General features: G+C 58.7%; 2 protein-coding genes across 4 annotated transcripts in view; both read left to right on the forward strand.

The window, feature by feature from the left end:
- Positions 1-6497, forward strand: part of VPS16 (VPS16 core subunit of CORVET and HOPS complexes) — a 19057-nt gene extending 12560 nt beyond the window's left edge. For 2 of the 3 annotated variants that reach the window (XM_039723392.1, XM_039723385.1), the window contains 7 exons: positions 872-969; positions 1596-1700; positions 2207-2284; positions 3564-3733; positions 3804-3900; positions 4288-4391; positions 6053-6497. In XM_039723392.1, the coding sequence (XP_039579326.1) occupies positions 872-969; positions 1596-1700; positions 2207-2284; positions 3564-3733; positions 3804-3900; positions 4288-4391; positions 6053-6197 (797 nt within the window). In that variant the 3' untranslated portion in view covers positions 6198-6497. The remainder of the gene's footprint in view (positions 1-871; positions 970-1595; positions 1701-2206; positions 2285-3563; positions 3734-3803; positions 3901-4287; positions 4392-6052) is intronic. The other variant, XR_005629156.1, reaches the window with a different exon arrangement.
- A 635-nt stretch (positions 6498-7132) lies between these two features.
- IDH3B (isocitrate dehydrogenase (NAD(+)) 3 non-catalytic subunit beta) lies at positions 7133-23691 on the forward strand. The gene is made up of 12 exons (XM_039724085.1): positions 7133-7147; positions 8169-8450; positions 13719-13811; positions 15047-15167; positions 15328-15388; positions 16675-16807; positions 19479-19612; positions 20609-20711; positions 21705-21851; positions 21938-22032; positions 22107-22167; positions 22732-23691. Exons 1-12 carry the CDS (start codon positions 7133-7135, stop codon positions 22819-22821), a joined length of 1335 nt encoding a protein of 444 aa, XP_039580019.1. The 3' UTR covers positions 22822-23691.
- The last annotated feature ends 81 nt before the right edge of the window (positions 23692-23772 follow it).

Below are 23772 nucleotides of genomic sequence, written 5' to 3' on the forward strand. Positions count from 1 at the left end.
TGGGGGTGTATTGGGGTCTGGGGGGGCCTTTTGGGGGTGTATTGGGGTCTGGGGGGTCCTTTTGGGGGCGTATTGGGGTCTGGGGGGGCCTTTTGGGACCATTTTGGGGTCTGGGGGGGCCTTTTGGGGTCTGGGACAGCCTCTTGGGACCGTTTTGGGGTCTTGGGGAGCCCCTTGGGAAAGTAATAGGGTCTGGGGGAGCCCCTTGGGAGTGTTTTGGGATCAGGGGGAGCCTCCTGGGAACATTTTGGGGTCTGGATGAATCCCTTGGGACCATTTTGGGGTATTTGAGGAGTCCCTTGGGATCATTTTGGGGTCTGGGAGAGTTTGGGAATGTTTTGGTGTCTGGATGAATCCCTTGGGACCATTTTGGGGTCTTTGAGGAGTCCCTTGGGACCATTTTGGGGTCTGGGAGGGCCCTTTAGGAACATTGTAGGGTCGGGGAGAGCACCTTGGCAACATCTTGGGGTCTTTGGGGAGTCCCTTGGGAACATTTGGGGATCTGGAGGAACCTCTTGGGAATATTTTGGGGTCTGGGTTAGGCCTGTGGGAATGTTTTGGGGTTGGGGAAAGTGCCTTGGGAGAGTTATAGGGTCTAGGGAAGTTGCTTGGGATCATTTTGGGGTCTGGGAGATGTTTTGGTGTCTGGATGAATCCTTTGGGACCATTTTGGGGTCTTGGGGGAGACCTTTGGGAATGTTGTGGGGTCTGGAAGAGCCTTTTAGGATCATTTTGGTGCCTTGGGGAGCAGGTGGAGGATCGGGGGGCACAGAGGGGATTGGGAGGTGCAGGAAAAAACCCCACACAAAACCCTTCTGTCCCCAACCCCTGTGTCCCCCCTGTCCCCTCCCTGTGTCCCCTGTCCCCACAGTGTACACGGTGGTGCTGCACCTCAAGAACGAGCTCAACCGCGGCTCCTTCTTCATGACCCTACAGAACCAGCCCGTGGCCCTGAGCCTGTACCGCCAGGTGAGCGCCCCAAAACCCCTGAGTGACCCCAAAACCCCCTGAGAGCACAGCCTGTACCGCCAGGTGAGCGCCCCAAAACCCCAAAAACCCCAAAACACCTTGAGCACCCCAAAAACCCCTTGAACCACCCCAAAAATTCCCTGAAACCCCCCAAAACCCTCTGAGCACCCCCAAAAAACCTTGAGGGGCTTTGGGGCAGAGACTTCCCAAAACCCTCTGACCCCAAAGACGTCCCTTGACCTCAAAGATGTCCCTTGACCCCAAATGTGTCCCCTTGACCCCAAATGTGTCCCCTTAACCCCCTGGGTGTCCCCCTGACCTTAAAGATGTCCCCTTGACCCCAAAGATGTGCCTTGACCCCAAAGACATCCCTTGACCCCAAAGACATCCCTTGACCCCAAATGTGTTCCCTTGACCCCAAAGATGTCCCCTTGAACCCAAAGATGTCCCCTTGACCCCAGGGTGTCCCGCTGACCCTAGAGATGTCCCTTGACCCCAAAGATGTCCCCTTGACCTCAGGGTGTCTCCCTGACCCCGAAGATGTCCCCTTGACCCCAAAGATGTCCCCCTGACCCCCTGGGTGTCCCCCTGACCCCAAAGGTGACCCCAATCTCCCGTCCCCCCAGTTCTGCCGGCACCAGGAGCGGGAGACGCTGAAGGATTTGTACAACCAGGACGACAACCACCAGGAGCTGGGCAACCTGCACGTGCTGGGGGGCTACTGCCAGAAGGTCAGCACTGGGGTGTGGGGTTTGGGGTTTGGGGTTTGAGAGGGGAATTCTGGGATTTGGGATGCGGGAATGGGGCTCTGGGTGTGGGAATGGGCACTTGCCAGTTGGCACCCAGGGCTGTGGGGACCGTGCCCGTCCCATGCCACGTGTGCCAGGTTTGGGATGCTGCCCGTGGGGTCAGGGCCTATCCAGGGATCCCACCCAGGGAATGACGTGTCCGTGCTCTGTCCCTGTGCCATGTCCGTGCCATGTCCCTGTGTCTGTGCCATGTCTGTGCCATGTCCCCGTGTCCGTGCCATGTCCCTGTGTCCATGCCATGTCCCCATGCCCGTGCCATGTCCCTGTGTCCATGCCATGTCCCTGTGTCCCTGTGTCCATGCCATGTCCCCATGCCCGTGCCATGTCCCCGTGTCCATGCCATGTCCCCATGTCCGTGCCATGTCTGTGCCATGTCCGTGCCATGTCCCTGTGTCCATGCCATGTCCCCATGCCCGTGCCACCCCCAGCGGATCGAGGGCCGCGTGGCCGCCCTGCAGAACGCCCTGGACGAGTTCTACAAGGCCAAGAACGACTTTGCTGCCAAGGTGACAGTGCCCAGGTGCCACCGGGGACAGGGGGACACCAGGGACAAACTCACCTTGCCTGCCCTGGGGAGGGCATGGCTGGCCAGGGGCATGGCTGGAATGGGGACAGTGGGGTGGGACAGGGACATCAGGGGTGGGACAGGGCTGGGACACAGCTGGGATGGAGACCCTGGGGCTGGGACAGGGACCCCAAGAATGGGACGGGGCTGGGAAAGGGACCTCAGGTAGGGGTGGGGACCCTGGGGCTGGGACAGGGACCCCAAGAATGGGACGGGGCTGGGAAAGGGACCTCAGGTAGGGGTGGGGACCCTGGGGCTGGGGACATCGAGGCTGGATCAGGGACATCAGGGCTGGGACAGGAACCCTGAGGCTGGGCTGGGGACATTGTGGCTGAGACAGGGACAGCAAGGCTGGGACAGGAGCACCAAGGGTGGATCAGGGACCTCAGGGCTGGGACAGGGACCCCAAAGCTGGGATGGAGACCCTGGAACTGTGACAGGACCCTGGGGCTGGGCTGGGGACATTGAGGCTGGGACAGGGACACCAAGGCTTGATTGGGGACCTCAGGGTTGGGATGGGGACTGTGGGCTGGGACAGCCACTCCAAGGCTGGAAAAGGGACCCCAAGACTGGGATAGGGCTGAGAAAGGGACCTCAGCTTGGGATGGGGACCCTGGGGCCAGGCTGGGGACATTGAGGCTGGGACAGAGACTCCAGGGCTGGACCAGGGACACCAAGGCTGGGCCAGGAACTCTGGGACTGGGACAGGGACACTGAGGCTGGGCTGGGGACACCAAGGCTGGATTGGGGATCCTGGGGCTTGTACAGAGACCCCAAAGCTGGGATGGAGACCCTGGAACTGTGACAGGGACCCCAAGGTTGGGACAGGGACCTCAGGGCTGGGACAGGGGACATTGAGGCTGGGCTGGGGACATTGAAGCTGGGACAGGGACATCGAGCCTGGGACAGGGACCCTGAGGCTGGGCTGGGGACATTGAGGCGGGATCAGAGACCTCAGGGCTTGTACACAGACCCCAAAGCTGGGATGGAGACCCTGGAACTGTGACAGGGACCTCAGGGTTGGGACAGGAACCCCAGAGCTGGGACAGGGGACACTGGGGCTGGGACAGGGACCTCAGTGCTGGGACAGGGACCTTGAGGCTGGGCTGGGGGACACTGAGGCTGGGACAGGGACCTCAGGGCTGGGACAGCCACCACAAGGCTGGGACAGGGGACATGGAGGCTGGGCCAGGGACCCCACAGCTGTCCCCGTGTCCCAGGCCACGGAGGAGCAGATCAAGCTGCTGCGGCTGCAGCGGCACCTGCAGGAGGAGCTGGACAAGCCCTACCTGGACCTGTCCCTGCACGACACCGTGGCCACCCTCATCCTGGACGGGCACCACAAGCGCGCCGAGCAGCTCTACCGGGACTTCAGGATCCCTGACAAGAGGTGGGCATGGGCCCTGGGGGGGCCGGGGGGGCTCCAGGGACAGCCCTGAGCCCCCTGCCCCTGTGCCCAGGTACTGGTGGCTGAAGATCAACGCCCTGGCCACCCGCGGGGACTGGGAGGAGATGGAGAAGTTCTCCAAGAGCAAGAAGTCACCCATTGGGTACCTGGTGAGAGCTTGGGCTGCCTCAGTCACCCCTCGTGTGCTCCCAGCATCTTCCTCCCTTCCCTTCCCTTCCCTTCCCTTCCCTTCCCTTCCCTTCCCTTCCCTTCTCCCTTCCCTTCCCTTCCCTTCCCTTCCCTTCCCATCCCTTCCCTTCCCACCCTTTTCTTCCCCTTTCAAACCCTCCCATCCTCTTCCTCCCCATTCCAACTCTTCCACACTTTCCTCTCCCACCCTCCCGTCCCCTTTCTCCCCTCTCTGACCCTCCCATGCTCTTCCTCCCCTCTCCAGCCCCTCCATCCTCCTCTCCCCACCTCTCCCCGCTCTTCCTCACCTCCCCTGCCCTTCCTCCCCTCTCCCTGCCCTTCCTCACCTCCCTCCTCCTCCTCCCCAGCCCTTCGTGGAGGTGGCGGTGAAGCACCACAACCGCTACGAGGCCAAGAAATACGCGCCCCGCGTGCCGCCCGAGCAGCGCGTCAAGGCCTTCGTCCTCGTGGGGTGCGTGGGGACAGCCAGGGACACGCAGGGGACAGCCAGGGACACGCAGGAGGGGACAGCCAGGGACACGCAGGGGACACACAGGGACACTCAGGAGGGGACAGCCAGGGACACTCAGGAGGGGACAGCCAGGGACACGCAGGAGGGACAGCCAGGGACACGCAGGGGACAGCCGGGGACACTCAGGAGGGGACAGCCAGGGACACACAGGAGGGGACAGCCAGGGACACTCAGGGGACAGCCAGGGGAGCCTCATGGGGACATCCAGGGGACCCTCAGGTGGACATCCCAGGGATACTCAGGGAGGACATCCTGGGGACCCCCAGGGGACATCCTGGGGACCCTTGAGGAGACATGCGGGGGATCCTCTTGGGGCCATCCTGGGGACCATCAGGAGACATCCAGGAGACCCTCAAGGAGACATCCCAGGCACCCTCAGGGGACATCCTGGGGACCCTTGGGAGGGACATCCAGGGAACCCTCATGGGGACATCACAGGGACCCTCATGGGGACATCCAGGGGACCCTCGTGGGGACATCACAGGGACCCCCAGGGGACATCCAGGGGACCCTCGTGGGGACATCACAGGGACCCCCAGGGGACATCCATGGGACCCTTGAGGAGACATGCCAGGGACCCTCGGGGGTGACATCCTTGGGACACTCAGGGGGAGGTCCAGGGGATCCTTGTGGGGCCATCCTGGGGACACTCAGAGGGACATCCAGGGGACCTTTGCAGGGACATCCAGGGGACACTCATGGGGACGTCCTGGGGACCATCAGGAGACATCCAGGGGACCCTTGGGGGGATGTCCAGGGAACCCTCAGGAGAACATCCCAAAGACACTCAGGGGACATCCTGGGGACCCTCAGGGTGGGACATCCAGGGGATCCTTGGGGGGACATCCATGGAACCCTTGGGGGGACATCCATGGAAGCCTTGGGGGGACATCTTGGGGACCCCCAGAGGACATCCAGGGGACCCTTGAGGAGACATGCCAGGGACCCTCGGGGGGGACATCCTTGGGACGCTCAGGGGGAGGTCCAGGGGATCCTTGTGGGGCCATCCTGGGGACACTCAGAGGGACATCCAAGGGACTCTTGCAGGGACATCCAGGGGACACTCAGAGGGACATCCAAGGGACCCTTGCAGGGACATCCAGGGGACACTCAGAGGGACATCCAGGGGACCCTTGCAGGGACATCCTAGGGACCCTCATGGGGATGTCCTGGGGACCATCAGGGGACATCCAGGGAACCCTCGTGGGGACATCCTGGGGACCCTCATGGGGACATCCTAGGGACCCTCATGGGGACGTCCTGGGGACCATCAGGGGACATCCAGGGAACCCTCGTGGGGACATCACGGGGACCCTCGTGGGGACATCCTGGGGACCCTCATGGGGACATCACAGGGACCCTCGTGGGGACATCCTGGGGACCATCATGGGGACGTCGTCCTGGGGACCATCAGGGGACATCCAGGGGCCTTCATGGGGACACCGGGATGTGGAAACCCACAGTGGGACTCCCTGTGTGGCAGCAGCGGGGACTTGGGGGTGACACCGTGTGGGGCTTTGGGAGCCGGTGGGACAGCGATGAGGAGTGGGGTGGCCCGTGTCCCCGTGCTGTCCCCTGACGCTGTCCCCTCGCGGCTCCAGGGACCTGGAGCAGGCGGCCGAGGCGGCCATGGAGCGGCGCAGCGAGGCCGAGATGAGCCTGGTGCTGGCCCGGTGCTGCCCCGGCACCGACGGCGCCCTGGCCGAGCGGCTGGGCCGGGCACGGGCACAGCTCCTCAAAAAGTGACACCGGCACAGCCCGGGACACTGGGACACCGCAGGGACACCACAGGGACACTGCCAGGGACACCGCAGGGACACCACGGGGACACTGCCAGGGACACTGCAGGGACACCACCAGGGACAGCCCAGGGACATTTCCAGGACACCGCAGGGACACTCCAGGGACACCACAGGGACATCCCCAGGACACCACAGGGATACCACCAGGACACCCCAAGACACCCCATGGACACTGCAGGGACACCCCCAAGGACACTCTGGGGACACCCCCAGGGACATCCCCAGGACACGACCAGGACACCACAGGGACACTGCCAGGGACACTGCAGGGACACCACCAGGGACAGCCCAGGGACATTTCCAGGACACCGCAGGGACACCCCATGGACACCACAGGGACACCACAGGGACACCCCCAGGGACATCCCCAGGACACGACCAGGACACCACAGGGACACTGCCAGGGACACTGCAGGGACACCACCAGGGACAGCCCAGGGACACCCCATGGACACCCAGGGACACTCCCAGGGACACCTGATGGACACCCCCAGTGTCACCCCCAGGCACAGCCCCATGGACACCCTAGGGACACCGTGGGGACACCCCCAGGGACACCCCTAGGACACCACAGGGACACTGCAGGGACATCCCCAGGACACCACCAGGACACCCCATGGACACCACAGGGACACTCCCAGGGACACCTGATGGACACCCCCAGTGTCACCCCCAGGCACAGCCCCATGGACACCCTAGGGACACCGTGGGGACACCCCCAGGGACACCCCTAGGACACCACAGGGACACTGCCAGGGACATCCCCATGGACACCCCCGGTGTCACCCCCAGGACACCCCCAGGGACACTCTGGGGACACCCAGGGACATCCCCAATGTCACCCCCAGGGACACTCTGGGGACACCCCAGGGATACCCCATGGACACCCCCTGTGTCACCCCCGGTGTCACCCCCAGGACAGCCCCAGGGACACTCTGGGGACACCCCAGGACCCCCCAGCCCCCCCGGGTGTCGCTGTGCTCTGGGAGCTGCTCCCGGCCCTGTCCCTGCTGGGTGGTGGCAGAGGTGGCAGCGCTGGGGACAGGGCTGTCCCCTCCCTGCGTGTGCAATAAAGAGCCGAGCTCCGTGTCCTGTGTCACCTTAGGGGCACCGGGACGGCGGGGGGGACAGCTGGGGACACCGCGGGGGTCAGGAGCGGGGCCGGGGTCGGGGGGGAGGGCACCGGCTGTCCCCAAGGGTCAGCTGGGGGACACTGGGGGCAGGGTGTGGGGAACTCTGGGGGGACATTGGGAGTGTCCCAGGGAGGACACTGGAGGGTGTCCTTGGGAGGACATTGGGGGGAACGTTGTGGGGGGACATTGGGGGGGTCAGGGTCCCAGAGGACATTAGAGGGTCCCAGGGGACACTGGGGGGACATTGTGGGAACTCTGGGGGGGTCCCAGGGGACATTGGGGGGACACTGTGGGGACACTGGGGGGTCCCAGGGTTACACTGGGGGGTCCCAAGGGATATTTTGGGGTCACTGGGGGGTCCCAGGGGACATTTTTGGCGGGTCCCAGGGTTACATTGTGGGGTCACTGGGGGGTCCCAGGGGACATTGGTGGGTCCTAGGGGACACTGGGACATTGGGGGGACACTGGGGGGTCCCAGGGGACATTTTGAGGGGGTCCCAGGGTTACACTGTGGGGACACTGGGGGGGTCCCAGGGTTACACTGGGGGGTCCCAGGGGACATTGTGGGGGGTTCCTGGGGTACATTGTGGGGACGTTTGAGGGGTCCCAGGAGACATTGTGGGGACACTGGGGGCACCCAGGGGGACATTGTGGGGGGGTCCCAGGGGACATTTTGGGGACACTGGGCGGTCCCGGGGTTACATTGTGTGGACACTGGGGGGTCCCAGGGCACATTTTGGGGGGTCCCAGGGGTACATTTTGGGGTCACTGGGGGGTCCCAGGGCACATTTTGGGGGGTCCCAGTGGGGGGGCTGGCCGGTCGGTCTGGGGCAGAGCGGGAGCTGAAGGCCGGCTGGGTTCCTTTTGGGGGGGTTCAGGCTGGCTTGCGGGGCTGTCACTTTGGGGTGCCGTTTTCGGGCCGGGCAGGGTTTGGGGCGCGGGGGGCACCCCCTGAGGGGCTCTCTGACCCGCGGCTCCCGCAGGGGCTCCTGCGCGCCCAGAGCCTCGGGGCATGGCGGGGGCTGGGCACCTCGGCCGCCCTGCTGCAGCAAGCCCAGGCCAAGGTGAGCGCACTGCGGGGCACAGGAGGCTCGGGGGGAGCTTCCGACCCCCCAGACTCCCTGAGGGGAGAGCGGGGAAGGGGAGGGGTGGGTGGGATACTGGGGAGGTGTGACACCCCTGGGTTTGACACCCCTCGCCAGGGGTACATTTTGGGGTCACTGGGGGTCCCAGGGCACATTTTGGGGGGTCCCATGGGTACATTTTGGGGTCACTGGGGGGTCCCAGGGCACATTTTGGGGGGTCCCGTCCCCGCGCTCTCTGGCTCGTCCGGCAGGGGGCGCCGCCGGCCCAGCGAGGCCCCGCCCCTTTGGTCACGTGCTCCCGCGCCGCGGGGCATTGTGGGCGCGCAGAGATGGCGGCGCTGGGCGCGGGCCGGGCGGCGGCGGCGGTGAGCGGGACACGGGCCCCAGACTCCCTGAGGGGAGAGCGGGGAAGGGGAGGGGTGGGTGGGATACTGGGGAGGTGTGACACCCCTGGGTTTGACACCCCTGGGTTTGACACCCCTCGGTTTGACACCCCTCGGTGTGACACCCCTCGGTGTGACACCCCTCAGTTTGACACCCCTTGGTTTGACACCCCTCGGTTTGACACCCCTCAGTTTGACACCCCTGGGTTTGACACCCCTGGGTTTGACACCCCTCGGTTTGACACCCCTCAGTTTGACACCCCTCAGTTTGACACCCCTGGGTTTGACACCCCTCAGTTTGACACCCCTGGGTTTGACACCCCTCGGTTTGACACCCCCGGGGCTGTGGCCCTGGCGGTGCTGGGGGGTCCCTGGGGCTTTTCCCAGCCAGGGAATTCCCTGATTCCATGGGAGATGTGGCTGAGGGAAGGGCTGAGCCCCGAGGGTGACCTTGAGGCGCTGCCCTTCCCTCAGCCCTGCCTCTGGCATTTCACTTTTCTGCCCTGGCCATTTGATTCCAGCTTATTTAAAGCTCCCCGTTTGTCACTCTCAGCTTTCCTTCCCTCCTCCCTTCCCCCTTCCCACCGGGTGTGGAGTTTCCCTGCTCCTGGCACTGCTGCCAGGGGATCCCCTGGGCTGGGCTGGGAGGGCAGGGACAGCCCAGGGACATTCTCCTGTGGTCTGGGCCACGAAAATGGGGCTTGGCAAAATTCCAGGGGATCCTGAGGGCAGGGAGAGGGAGTGAGGGGGTTTAGGAACACCAGGCTGTGCTGGGAAATTGAGGAAATTCCTCCTGGAAAGAGAAATGGGGAGTCCTCATCCCTGGATTTGGGTGGATTATTAGGGAAATTCCTGCTAAAAATGATTGTCCAAAATTCCTGAGAGCAGGGAGAAAGAATGAAGTGATTTAGGAGCAGCAGGCTGTGCTGGGAAATTGGGGAAATTCCTCCTGGAAAAAGTAGGGTAGAGTCCCCATCCCTGGAGAGATTTGGGTGGGATCTTGGGAAAATTCCTGCTAAAAATGATTGTCCAAAATTCCAAGAGTTCCTGAGGGCAGGGAGCAGGAGTGAGGGGATTTAGGAACACCAGGCTGTGCTGGGATATGGGGTTGGATAGTGGGGAAATTCCTCCTGGAAAGAGAAATGGGGAGTCCTCATCCCTGGATTTGGGTGGATTATTAGGGAAATTCCTGCTAAAAATGGCTGTCCAGAATCCCATGGGACCCTGAGGGCAGGGAGAAGGAATGAGGGGATTTAGGAACATGGGAAGTTGTGCTGTGCTGGGAAATTGGAGAAATTCCTCCTGGAAAGACATGTGGGAATCTCCATCCCTGGAGAGATTTGGGTGGGATATTGGGGAATTCCTGCTAAAATGGCTGTTCAAAATTCCAGGAGTTCCTTGAGGCAGGGAGAAGGAATGAGGGGATTTAGGAACATGGGAAGTTGTGCTGTGCTGGGAAATTGGAGAAATTCCTGGGCTGTGGCCCTGGCGGTGCTGGGGGGTCCCTGGGGCTTTTCCCAGCCAGGGAATTCCCTGATTCCATGGGAGATGTGGCTGAGGGAAGGGCTGAGCCCCGAGGGTGACCTTGAGGCGCTGCCCTTCCCTCAGCCCTGCCTCTGGCATTTCACTTTTCTGCCCTGGCCATTTGATTCCAGCTTATTTAAAGCTCCCCGCATTGTGAGGGGCACTGGGGGGACATTGGGGAGTCCCTGAGGGGACATTGGGGGGGTCCCAGTGGGACACTGGGGGGTCCCTGGGGACATTGTGGGGACACTGCAGGGTCCCAGGGTTACATTTTGGGGTCACTGGGGGGTCCCAGGGCACATTTTGGGGGGTCCCAGGGGTACATTTTGGGGTCACTGGGGGGTCCCAGGGCACATTTTGGGGGGTCCCAGGGGTACATTTTGGGGTCACTGGGGGGTCCCAGGGCACATTGTGGGGGGTCCCAGGGGTACATTTTGGGGTCACTGGGGGGTCCCAGGGCACATTTTGGGGGGTCCCATGGGTACATTTTGGGGTCACTGGGGGTCCCAGGGCACATTTTGGGGGGTCCCATGGGTACATTTTGGGGTCACTGGGGGGTCCCAGGGCACATTTTGGGGGGTCCCGTCCCCGCGCTCTCTGGCTCGTCCGGCAGGGGGCGCCGCCGGCCCAGCGAGGCCCCGCCCCTTTGGTCACGCGCTCCCGCGCCGCGGGGCATTGTGGGCGCGCAGAGATGGCGGCGCTGGGCGCGGGCCGGGCGGCGGCGGCGGTGAGCGGGACACGGGACACGGGCGGGGAGGGCACAGCGGGCTGGGGGCACGCAGCGAGCGGGGACATCGCTCTGCAGCGGGGGGAGTCGGGCTAGGGGCGGCGGGCAGCGGCGGGGGGGTCAGACGGGGTCTGACCTCATCGTTCTGTGAGGGGTCACTGAGGGCTGGGGGGCTCCGTGAGGGGTCTGAGGGCTCCGTGGGTTTGACACCCCTCAGTTTGACACCCCTGGGTTTGACACCCCTCAGTTTGACACCCCTGGGTTTGACACCCCTCAGTTTGACACCCCCGGGGCTGTGGCCCTGGCGGTGCTGGGGGGTCCCTGGGGCTTTTCCCAGCCAGGGAATTCCCCAATTCCATGGGAGATGTGGCTGAGGGAAGGGCTGAGCCCCGAGGGTGACCTTGAGGCGCTGCCCTTCCCTCAGCCCTGCCTCTGGCATTTCACTTTTCTGCCCTGGCCATTTGATTCCAGCTTATTTAAAGCTCCCCGTTTGTCACTCTCAGCTTTCCTTCCCTCCTCCCTTCCCCCTTCCCACCGGGTGTGGAGTTTCCCTGCTCCTGGCACTGCTGCCAGGGGATCCCCTGGGCTGGGCTGGGAGGGCAGGGACAGCCCAGGGACATTCTCCTGTGGTCTGGGCCACGAAAATGGGGCTTGGCAAAATTCCAGGGGATCCTGAGGGCAGGGAGAAGGAGTGAGGGGGTTTAGGAACACCGGGCTGTGCTGGGAAATTGAGGAAATTCCTCCTGGAAAGAGAAATGGGGGGTACTCATCCCTGGATTTGGGTGGGTTATTAGGGAAATTCCTGCTAAATATGATTGTCCAAAATTCCTGAGAGCAGGGAGAAAGAATGAAGTGATTTAGGAGCAGCAGGCTGTGCTGGGAAATTGGGGAAATTCCTCCTGGAAAGAGAAATGGGGAGTCCTCATCCCTGGATTTGGGTGGATTATTAGGGAAATTCCTGCTAAAAATGATTGTCCAAAATTCCTGAGAGCAGGGAGAAAGAATGAAGTGATTTAGGAGCAGCAGGCTGTGCTGGGAAATTGGGGAAATTCCTCCTGGAAAAAGTAGGGTAGAGTCCCCATCCCTGGAGAGATTTGGGTGGGATCTTGGGAAAATTCCTGCTAAAAATGATTGTCCAAAATTCCAAGAGTTCCTGAGGGCAGGGAGCAGGAGTGAGGGGATTTAGGAACACCAGGCTGTGCTGGGATATGGGGTTGGATAGTGGGGAAATTCCTCCTGGAAAGAGAAATGGGGAGTCCTCATCCCTGGATTTGGGTGGATTATTAGGGAAATTCCTGCTAAAAATGGCTGTCCAGAATCCCATGGGACCCTGAGGGCAGGGAGAAGGAATGAGGGGATTTAGGAACATGGGAAGTTGTGCTGTGCTGGGAAATTGGAGAAATTCCTCCTGGAAAGACATGTGGGAATCTCCATCCCTGGAGAGATTTGGGTGGGATATTGGGGAATTCCTGCTAAAATGGCTGTTCAAAATTCCAGGAGTTCCTTGAGGCAGGGAGAAGGAATGAGGGGATTTAGGAACATGGGAAGTTGTGCTGTGCTGGGAAATTGGAGAAATTCCTCCTGGAAAGACATGTGGGAATCTCCATCCCTGGAGAGATTTGGGTGGGATATTGGGGAATTCCTGCTAAAAATGATTGTCCAACATTCCAGGGGATCCTGGGGGCAGGGAGCAGGAGTGAGGGGATTGAGGAGCACGGGCTGTGCTGGGAGCTGGGGCACGGCACAGGTTATTTCTGGAGGCGCTGGGCAGGACAAGGTGTCCCCGTGGTGTCGGCTGTGCTCAGGGCTGGTGTCACCCTGGGGGGACAGGGACAGGGACAGCCTGGGGAAAATTGGATACTGAGGAAATTCCTCTTGGAAAAAGGAGGGAGTCTCCATCCCTGGAGAGATTTGGGTGGATATTGGGGAAATTCCTGCTAAAATGGCTGTCCAGAATGCCACGGGATGCTGAGGGCAGGGAGGAGTGAGGGGATTTAGGAGCACGGGCTGTGCTGGGAGCTGGGGCACAGGCACAGGTTATTTCTGGAGGCGCTGGGCAGGACAAGGTGTCCCCGTGGTGTCGGCTGTGCTCAGGGCTGGTGTCACCCTGGGGGGACAGGGACAGGGACAGCCCCGTCCTGGGCTGCCTCTGGGCCCTGGGGACAGGGCTCACAGGGGCTGGAGGGGGCTCAGCCTGCAGGAAAGGGGGGTCAGGGGACAGGGACAAAGGGACACGGCTGTGCCAGGAGAGGGCTGAGTGTCCCCAAGGGTCCCCTGGGGGGACATTTTGGGGATTTTCCTCCTGGGAAAGTTACCCAGCTCAGCTGTGGAGTCCCCATCCCTGGGGGGTTTCCCAGCCCCCTGGATGTGGCACTTGGGGACACCCTGGGGGGTTTCCCAGCCCCCTGGATGTGGCACTTGGGGACACCCTGGGGGTTTCCCAGCCCCCTGGATGTGGCACTTGGGGACAGTGCTCAGCGGTGGCCTTGGCACTGCAGGCCTTGCCCAACCCGAGCACTCCGTGTCCCTGTGGTTGTGACGTGGCCCGGGTCCCCCAGGTCCCTGTGGCCCCGTTTGGGGCTGGTTTGGGGTGACCCCCCCATGTCTGTGCAGTCCCACAGGGCTGAGGGGACATTCCAGGTGACAATGCTGCCGGGGGACGGCGTGGGCCCGGAGCTGATGCACGCTGTCAAGGAGGTCTTCAAGGTACGGCCAGGGGACACCAGCAGCAGCTGGCCCCGGGTGGCTCAGAGTGTCACTGAGTGTCCCTGTGTGTCTCTGAATGTCCCTGTATGTCTCTGAGTGTCCCTAAGTGTCCCTGTGTGTTCCTGTCTGTCCCTGAGCATTCCTAAATGTCCCTGATGTCTCTGTATGTCCCTGAGTGTCCCTGCCTGTCCCTGTGTGTCACTGAGTGTCCCTAAGTGTTGCTGTGTGCCCTTGCTTGTCCCTGAGTGTCCCTAAGCATCCCTAAATGTCCCTGAGTGTTCCTAGTGGCCCTGAGTGTCACTGAGTGTCCCTGTGTGTCACTTAGTGTCCCTGGGTGTCTCTGAATGTCCCTGTATGTCCCTGTGTGTCCCTGCCTGTCACTGAGTGTCCCTAAGTGTTGCTGTGTGCCCTTGCTTGTCCCTGAGTGTCCCTAAGCATCCCTAAATGTCCCTGAGTGTTCCTGAGTATCTCTGCATGTCCCTGAGTGTCCCTAAGCATCCCTAAATGTCCCTAAGTGTCCCTGAGTGTCCCTAAATGTCCCTGTGTGTTCCTGCATGTCCCTGCCCGTCCCTGTGTGTCACCTAGTGTCCCTGTGTGTCCCTGAACATCCCTAAATGTCCCTGCATGTCCCTGAGTGTCCCTAAGTGTCCTTAAATGTCCCCAAGTGTCCCTGAGTGTCCCTAAATGTTCCTGCGTGTCCCTCCATGTCCCTGCATGTCCCTGAGTGTCCCTGTGTGTCCCTCAGTGTCCCTAAATGTCCCTGCATGTTCCTGAGTGTCCCTCCATGTCCCTGTGTGTCCCTCAGTGTCCCTAAATGTCCCTGCATGTCCCTGAGTGTCCCTGCGTGTCCCTGTGCCCTCTGTCCCCACCAGTGCTGCCCACGGGCAGAGGGTGTGTCCCCATTCCTGGGGGGATTTGGGATATTGGGATAATTGGACTGGGGATAATTTGGGATACTGGGAAAATTCCTCCAAAAAATGGCTCCCGAAGGAGAATCCCCATCCCTGGAGGGATTTACCAGCCCTGTGGATGTGACACTTGGGGACATCCCAGGGGGTGGCCTTGGCAGTGCTGGGGGCGCCTCAGAGGCTTTCCCAAGGGAAACACCCCGTGGCTCCATCAGTGGCACTGAGGTGATGCCAGCTCCCTCCTGTCCCTGAGCACGGCTGGCCCAGGGCTCCGTGTCCCCACGAGGTGACCCTGGGTGACCCTGGGTGGCCCTGTCCCCGTCCCAGGCTGGCAATGTCCCCGTGATCTTCGACGAGCACCACCTGAGCGAGGTGCAGAACACGGCGTCCGAGGAGAAGCTGGACCGGGTGGTGGACTCCATGAAGGAGAGCAAGGTGGCCCTCATTGGTGAGCCCTGTCCCCTCCCTGTCCCCGTCCCTGTCCCCGTCCCCTCCCTGTCCCCTCCCTGTCCCCTCCCTGTCCCCTCCTGTCCCCAGGCAGCGCTGGCCCCTCGCTGTGCCAGGGCAGGCTCTGTGGCACTCCGTGACCATTCCCCCGTGTCGTGCAGGGAAGATCCACACGCCCATGGAGTACAAGGGAGACCTGGCGTCCTATGACATGAGGCTCAGGTGAGGGGCTTAGTTAATTAGTCATTAATGAGTTGTGGGGGAGAGGAGAAGGCTGAGGGATTCTGTGGGGGCTGGGAAACAAAACCTTCGGTGGCACCCTGAGGGGTCCTGCAGAGGGGGTGACCCGGCTGTGTCCCCTGGGACGTGCAGGGGACAGTGACTGGGGAGGAAAACATTAATTATTAATTAATGAGTTATTGGGAGGTAAAACTCTGTGGTCTGGAGCTGCCCCGCTGACTGATCCTGCTTCCATGGAAGTTCTGGAAATCATGGGGTGGATCCCAGAACTCCTCACTGGGAAAACCCCGTTAATTAATAATTAATGAGTTATTGGGAAGCAGAATTCCTGAGGAACCATCCATGGCCAAGAGCTGTCACTGGGAAGAAATCCGCTAATTATTTATTAATGAATTATTGGGAGGAAAAACTCCATAGCCTGGAGCTGTCCCTGTTGACTCATCCTTCTTCCCTGGAAGTTCTGGAGGTGGTGGGGTGGATCCCAGAATTCCTCACTGCTAACTCCATTAATTATTAATTAATGAGTTATTGGGAAGGAAAATTCCCGAGGAACCATCCCTGGCAGGAGCTGTCCCTGCTCACCCTGGGGTCCTGCAGAGGGGGTGACCCAGCTGTGTCCCCTGGGACTTGCAGGGGACAGTCACAGGGAAAAAATCCATTAATTAATAATTAATGAGTTATTGGGAGGCAAAACTCTGTGGTCTGGAGCTGCCCCTGCTGACTGATCCTGCTTCCCTGGCAATTCTGGAGATGGTGGAGTCAATCCCAGAACTCATCACTGGGAAATCCCCATCATTAATAATTAGTGAGTTATTGGGAGAATTGCTGGGGACAGTCACTGGGGGAAAATCCACTAATTATTAATTGATGAGTTATTAGGAGGCAAAACTCCATAGCCTGGAGCTGCTCTTTTTGACTGTTCCTTCTTGCCTGGCAGTTCTGGAGATGGTGGAGTCAATCCCAGAACTCATCACTGGGAAATCCCCATCATTAATAATTAGTGAGTTATTGGGAGTGTCCCCTGGGATTTGGAGGGGACAGTCACTGGGGAAAAATCCATTAATTAATAATGAATGAGTTATTGGGAATGTCCCCTGGGATTTGGAGGGGACAATCACTGGGGAAAAATCCATTAATTAATAATGAATGAGTTATTGGGAAGGAAAATTCCCGAGGGGCCATCGCTGGCAGGAGCTGTCCCTGGGGGTGTCCCCAGCGCCCAGAGGGGACAGGGTGGCCCCCGAGCAGCCGCGTGTCCCTGTCCCCAGGAGGAAGCTGGACCTGTTTGCCAACGTGGTGCACGTGAAGAGCCTCCCGGGCTACCAGACCCGGCACAACAACCTGGACCTGGTGATCATCCGGGAGCAGACCGAGGGCGAGTACAGCTCCCTGGAGCACGAGGTGGGACAGCTGCCACTGCCAGGGGACAGCTCGGGGACCCCCGGAGCCTGGGGGAGAAAGCGGGGAGAAAGGGGGGGAAATGGAAAAATGGAGAAAAAGGAATGGTTGGAATGTAGGGAGAGGGATCAGGGATTGTAAAAATAGCAGACAAGGCCTGCAGGGACAGGACACAGGGAATGGCTCCCACTGGGAAAGGGGAGATTGGGATGGGAGCTTGGCAAGGAATTCCTGGCTGGGCTGGAATTCCCAGAGCAGCTGTGGCTGGCCCTGGATCCTGGGAAGTGTCCAAGGTCAGGCTGGATCCACCTGGGCTAGGAGAGGTGTCCCTGTCCATGGATGGGGTGGGAATGGATGGGATTTAAGGTCTTTTCCAGCTCAAACCATTCCAGGATTTTGGAGCTCTTCTGCTCTGAGAGAGCTGGGAATGTTCCTCTGGAGCAGGGAAAATTCCAGGGAATGCTCAGAGTCCCTGCAGGGGCTCCAGGAGAGCTGCAGAGGGACTGGGGACAAGGGACAGAGGGACAGGACACAGGGAATGGCTGCCACTGGCCAAGGGGAGATTGGGCTGGGATCTGGGCAAGGAATTGCTGGCTGGGAGGGTGGGCAGGGGCTGGGCTGGAATTCCCAGAGAATCCCTGGATCCCTGGCAGTGCCCAAGGCCAGGCTGGGTGGATTTGGATCCACCTGGGGCAGTGGGAGCTGTCCCTGGCTGGGATGGGATGAGCTCCAAGGTCTCTCCAGCCCACCCCATTCCCTGATTCCCTGCTCAGCACACTCAGGACCTGCCTGGAGCAGGGGAATTAGGGAATATTTTGGGATAGGAGCACACCCAGCCCCGGTGAGGAATGGGGTGGCTGCAGGGGGCAATGCCTGGCAAAGGGACAGTGGCACAGGGATTGTCCTGGGTTAGCCCTGGCCAGGATGGAGACACCAGTGGGGAGGAGAGCTGGACAGAAAGGCAAACCTGGGCTGAGACTGGGGCAAATTAATGATTGAAACCAAATGGTGAGGATGATTAAACAATTCAATAACTGAAACAAAATGGTGATGATGAGAACAATGCAATAACAAACAAAATGGTGAGGATGATTAAAACAATTCAATAACTGAAACAAAGTGATGATTAAAAAAAATCAGTAACTGAAACAAAGTGATGATGAGAACAGTGCAATAACTGAAACAAAATGGTGATGATGATTAAAAAAAATCAATAACTGAAACAAAGTGATGATGAGAACAATGCAATAATTGAAACGAAATTATGAGAACAATGCAGTAATTGAAATGAAATTATGAGAACAATGCAATAATTGAAACAAAATTATGATGATGAGAACAATTTAATAATTGAAAAAATTATGATAATAAAAATATATAGTAATTGGAACAAAATTTTCACGATAAGAAATACTTGATTTAAAAAATCATGATAAGAATTAACCTGGGCTGAGACTGGGGCAAATTAATGATTGAAACCAAATGGTGAGGATGATTAAACAATTCAATAACTGAAACAAAGTGATGATGAGAACAATGCAATAATTGAAACGAAATTATGAGAACAATGCAGTAATTGAAATGAAATTATGAGAACAATGCAATAATTGAAACAAAATTATGATGAGAACAATGCAGTAATTGAAACAAAATGGTGATGTTTATTAAAAAAATTCAGTAATTGAAACAAATTATGATGATGAGAACAGTGCAATAACTGAAACAAAATTATGAGAACAATGCAGTAATTGAATCAAAATGAAGATGATGATGATGATAACAGTTCAACAATTGAAACAAAGTGGTGACGATTAGAAAAATTCAATAATTGAAAAAAAAAGATGATGATGATTAGAACAATTCATTAATTGAAAGAACATGATGATGATGATGATTAGAACAATTCAATAATTGAAAAAAAAAGATGATGATGATTAGAACAATACAATAATTGAAACAAAATTATGATGATGAGAACAATTTAATAATTGAAAAAATTATGATAACAAAAATATATAGTAATTGGAACAAAATTTTCATGATAAGAAATACTTGATTTAAAAAATCACGATAAGAATTAATAATGAATATAAATACGTGTAAGAATAATAGAGATAATAATACATGTAACACATAATAAATGTGGTGAATAGTAATAACTAATGATAATGGTAGTAATAATAATAGTTGTAATAATTGTGATGATAAGGAGAGGGAAGGGAAGATAATAATAGTAATAATTGTAATAATAGTAGTAATAATAATAGTTGTAATAATTGTGATGATAAGGAGAAGGAAGGGAAGGTAATAATAGTAATAATCGTAATAATAGTAGTAATAATAATATAATCATAATAAATAATAATGGTAATAATGATAATAGGGATAATGATGATGATGATGACGATAATAATAATAATAATAATAAATGATAATGATAATAATGATAATGATAATAATAATGATGATGATAATGATGATAATGATAATAGAAATACTAAAATAATAATAATAATAATAATAATAATAATAATAATAATAAATAAATAAATAAATAAGTAAATAAATAAATAAATGAATGAATAAAGGCAGTGCCAGGGCAGGGAAGCGAGGCAGGGCAGGACAGGTGTCGGGGTGTGTGGCCCTGGCAGGCTGTGACCCGCTGTGCCCCCAGAGTGCCAAGGGGGTGATCGAGTGCCTGAAGATCATCACCAGGGCCAAGTCCCAGCGCATCGCCAAGTTCGCCTTCGACTACGCCACCAAGAAGGGCCGGGCCAAGGTCACAGCTGTGCACAAGGCCAACATCATGTGAGTGACACTGTCATCCTGGTCACCCTGGGACCTCAGTGCGACCTGCCGGGGCTCCAGGACACCTGGGAGGGACCTGGGCTGGCAGCAGAGGGGGGAAGGGCTTCAAAGTGGAATAATTGAGGTTGGGGTGGGGTCTTGGGAGGGAATTCCTGGCTGGGCTGGGATTCCCAGAGCAGCTGGGGCTGCCCCTGGGTCCCTGGCAGTGCCCAAGGCCAGGCTGGAGCAGCCTGGGATGGTGGGAGGTGTCCCTGCCCGTGGATTCAGTGAACTTCAAGGTCCCTCTCCACCCAAACCATTCCAGGATTCTGGAGCATCTCTGCTCCAGGAGAGCTGGGAATGTTCCCCTGGAGCAGGGAAAATTCCAGGGAATGCTCAGAGTCCCTGCAGGGGCTCCAGGAGAGCTGCAGAGGGACTGGGGACAAGGGACAGAGGGACAGGACACAGGGAATGGCTGCCACTGGCCAAGGGGAGATTGGGCTGGGATCTGGGCAAGGAATTGCTGGCTGGGAGGGTGGGCAGGGGCTGGGCTGGAATTCCCAGATTTCCAGTGGCTGCCCCTGGATCCCTGGCAGTGCCCCAGGCCAGGTTGGACACTGGGATTGGAGTGAGGGAGATCAGGATTTCCCTGGGGCTTTTCCCTCGCTCTGCTCCCAGGCAGGAGTGAGCAGGACACTGACCTGCAGCTGCTGCTGATGTGATTTATTGATAAATCAGTGTCCAGGTATTCCCTGGGCAGCATCTCCACATCCCTGTCCCCATGCATTGTGGGATCACTGCTTTGGGGTCATTCCTGCAGAATCCCAAGCTCTGGAATCATTGATGGGAGCACCTGGACAGCTCCTCCTGCACCTCCCACCTGGGACAAATCCCCTTCCCATCAGGGAGGGGGGAAAAGCAGCACGAGGAGCCCAAAGGGTGTCACAGACCCCAATTCCTGCTGGATCCTGCAGCCTTTGGGATTTGCCCCAACCCTTCCTGGTGTTCCCTGTGCAGGAAGCTGGGGGATGGGCTGTTCCTGCAGTGCTGTAAGGAGGTGGCTGAGCTGTACCCCAAGATCAAATTCGACACCATGATCATCGACAACTGCTGCATGCAGGTGAGCCATGCCCCCCCGGCCACGCCCCTGGCCGGCCACGCCCCTGAGTGTGTCCCCATCCCTTGTCCCTGTCCCTGGTCCCTTCCCAACCTCCCCTTGAGGAGCTGGAACCTCCAAGCCTGGGCACACCGAGCCCACCTGGCCCCAGGGTTGTCCCCGTGTCAGGCAGGAGCCCCCCAGCATTCCCAACATTCCCAGCATTCCCAGCCCTGTCCCACCTGGCCATGCCCAGCCTGTGGCTCTGGGACCATCCCAGTGCTGCTCCTGGGGGGAATTTGGGGACCTGGGTTCCTGCAGCCTCACTGGGGCTGGGTGTGTTTCTGTCCCTAAAAATTCCCCTTTATATCCCCAATAATTTCCCTAAAAACTCCCCCAGTCCCATCAGTGCTGCTCCAGGCAGCTGTGCCAAGCATGGAATGATCTGGGTTGGAAACACCTGGGAGCTCATCCATCCATCCCACACCTGGAGCTCATCCATCCATCCCCACACCTGGGCACTTATCCATCCCCATCCATCCCTGCCACACCTGGGAGCTCACCCATCCATCCCTGCCACACCTGGGAGCTCACCCATCCATCCCTGCCACACCTGGGAGCTCACCCATCCATCCCTGCCACACCTGGGAGCTCACCCATCCATCCCTGCCACACCTGGGAGCTCACCCATCCATCCCTGCCACACCTGGGAGCTCACCCATCCATCCCTGCCACACCTGGGAGCTCACCCATCCATCCCTGCCACACCTGGGAGCTCACCCATCCATCCCTGCCACACCTGGGAGCTCACCCATCCATCCCTGCCACACCTGGGAGCTCACCCATCCATCCCTGCCACACCTGGGAGCTCATCCATCCATCCCCACACCTCAGAGCTCATCCATCCCCATCCATCCCCACTCAGCTGGGCTCTGCCCCCTGTCCCGGGGTGGGGCTGAGCTTCCCCCCAGCTGTTGCAGGCCTCACTGCCCCATTCCCACTCCCATCCCATCCCAGCTGGTGCAGAATCCCTACCAGTTTGACGTGCTGGTGATGCCCAACCTCTACGGGAACATCGTGGACAACCTGGCCGCGGGGCTGGTGGGCGGCGCGGGCGTCGTGCCCGGCGAGAGCTACAGCGCCGAGTACGCCGTGTTCGAGCTGGTGAGGAGACGTGCCAGGGCCATCCCAGGGCATTCCCAAGGCTGGCAGGCTGGGATGGCCCTGGCACCGTGCCCCGTGTCCCACAGGGAGCCCGGCACCCCTTCGCCCAGGCCGTGGGCAGGAACATCGCCAACCCCACGGCCATGCTGCTCTCGGCCTCCAACATGCTGCGGCACCTCAAGTACGTGCTGGGCTCTCAAGGGGGGTTTGGGGGGATTCTGAGGGGCTGACCCCCCGTCTCCCCCTCCTTTCCAGCCTGGAATACCACTCCAACATGGTCTCGGACGCGGTGAAGAAGGTGATCAAAGGTGGCAAAGTGAGTGTGGGACGGGGGGTTGGGCTGGTGGTGCCTGGGTCACGGTCTCTGCTCTCTTCTTCCCAGCTGGAATTCTGGTTCTCCTCCTCTTTCTATCTGGAATTCTTGGTTCTTCTCCTCTTTCCAGCTGGAATTCTGGTTCTTCTTCTCTTTCTATCTGGAATTCTGGCTCCTCTCCTCTCTGCAGCTACAATCCCAGGCCCACAGCTGTGTCCAGCCCCTGTGCTCATGAGGGAGGGACTCTTGGCAGGGCTGGGCGATCCTCCGAGCCCCGCTCCCACCCCAGGTCCTGGCAGGGCTCTCAGGGATGTTCCATATCCCCATTCCCACCCCAGGTCCTGGCAGGGCTCTCAGGGATGTTCCAGAGCCCCGCTCCCACCCCAGGTCCTGGCAGGGCTCTCAGGGATGTTCCATATCCCCATTCCCACCCCAGGTCCTGGCAGGGCTGCGGGTCCCCGCTGTCCCTCTCTGCTGTCCTGTCCCTGTCCCTGTCCCTGTGGCAGCCGTTCTCTGCGTTCACCAGCGCCTCCTTCCCGTTTCTCCCCCCCTGTGTTGGATTTGCAGGTCCGGACCCGGGACCTGGGCGGTTACTCCACCACCTCCGACTTCGTCAAGTCCGTCATTGACAACCTGCACCCCAACTATGGGGCTTAGGACCCCCGGCAGCCCCCGCGCCTCGGCCCCCTCCCCAGCCCCCTCCCAGCCCCCCAGGGAGGAGGGAGGCCCGGGACCCCCAGGAACGCTTTACCCTCCCCCATCCCCCACAGCAGGCGGCCAGTGTGGATTTCGGGGTGTGCTGGGTGGTTTTGGGGGATGGGGCAGCGCCCCTAAATCATAGGCAGCTCCTAGGGACATTGGGACCACCCAGCATGGCTCTGGAACCCCCATTCCCATGGCATGCCATTATTGGATTGTCATTCCTGTGGGACCAGTGGGATTCTTGGATCCCTGTGAGAACAGGACCTTGGACTGTGGGACCCCATTCCTATGGGATCCCTGTGACTTTGGGATCCCCATTCCTATGGGGTCATTCTGCCTGTTGGACCGGTGGGATTTTGTGGGGTCCCTGTGAAAGCAGGACCTCAGACTGTGGAAACCCCATTCCCACGGGATCCCTGTGACTGCTGGAGCAGTGTGGGATTCTTGTGGGACCCCCATTCCCATGGGATCCTCACAAATATGGGACCAGTGTGACTGTGGGATCCCTGTGACCCCATTCCCATGGGACCCATCCCATGCAGCTTTCAGCAATAACCAGGGTGACGTCCCCCACCCTCCACCCCCGTGGCAGCTGCTGGCACAGGGTCCCCACGCGTGGGGTGACCCTGGAACACTCCAAACCTGGGGCAGGGTGTGGGGTGCACCCTGTGCCCCCCAGCCCGTGGGAATTGGGGAGCTGCAGGGCTGAGCTGGGAGTCGATCCCGTAACTGCTGTGCCCGCGGTGCCAGGCCTGGTGCCAGCCCGGGCTGTGCCATTGTGTGATGCTCTGTACTCTGCTTTGCTAATAAAGGGTCCAACGCTTCCCTCCTGCCCTGCCCTGCCTGGGGGCACCCGGGGCAGCTTTTGGGGTGCTGGGGCTGCTGAGCTGGGGGGGCAATGCTGGA

The sequence above is a fragment of the Passer montanus genome, unplaced genomic scaffold, assembly GCF_014805655.1.
Source record: "Passer montanus isolate IOZ18808 unplaced genomic scaffold, ASM1480565v1 scaffold109, whole genome shotgun sequence".
Lineage (NCBI taxonomy): Eukaryota > Metazoa > Chordata > Aves > Passeriformes > Passeridae > Passer > Passer montanus.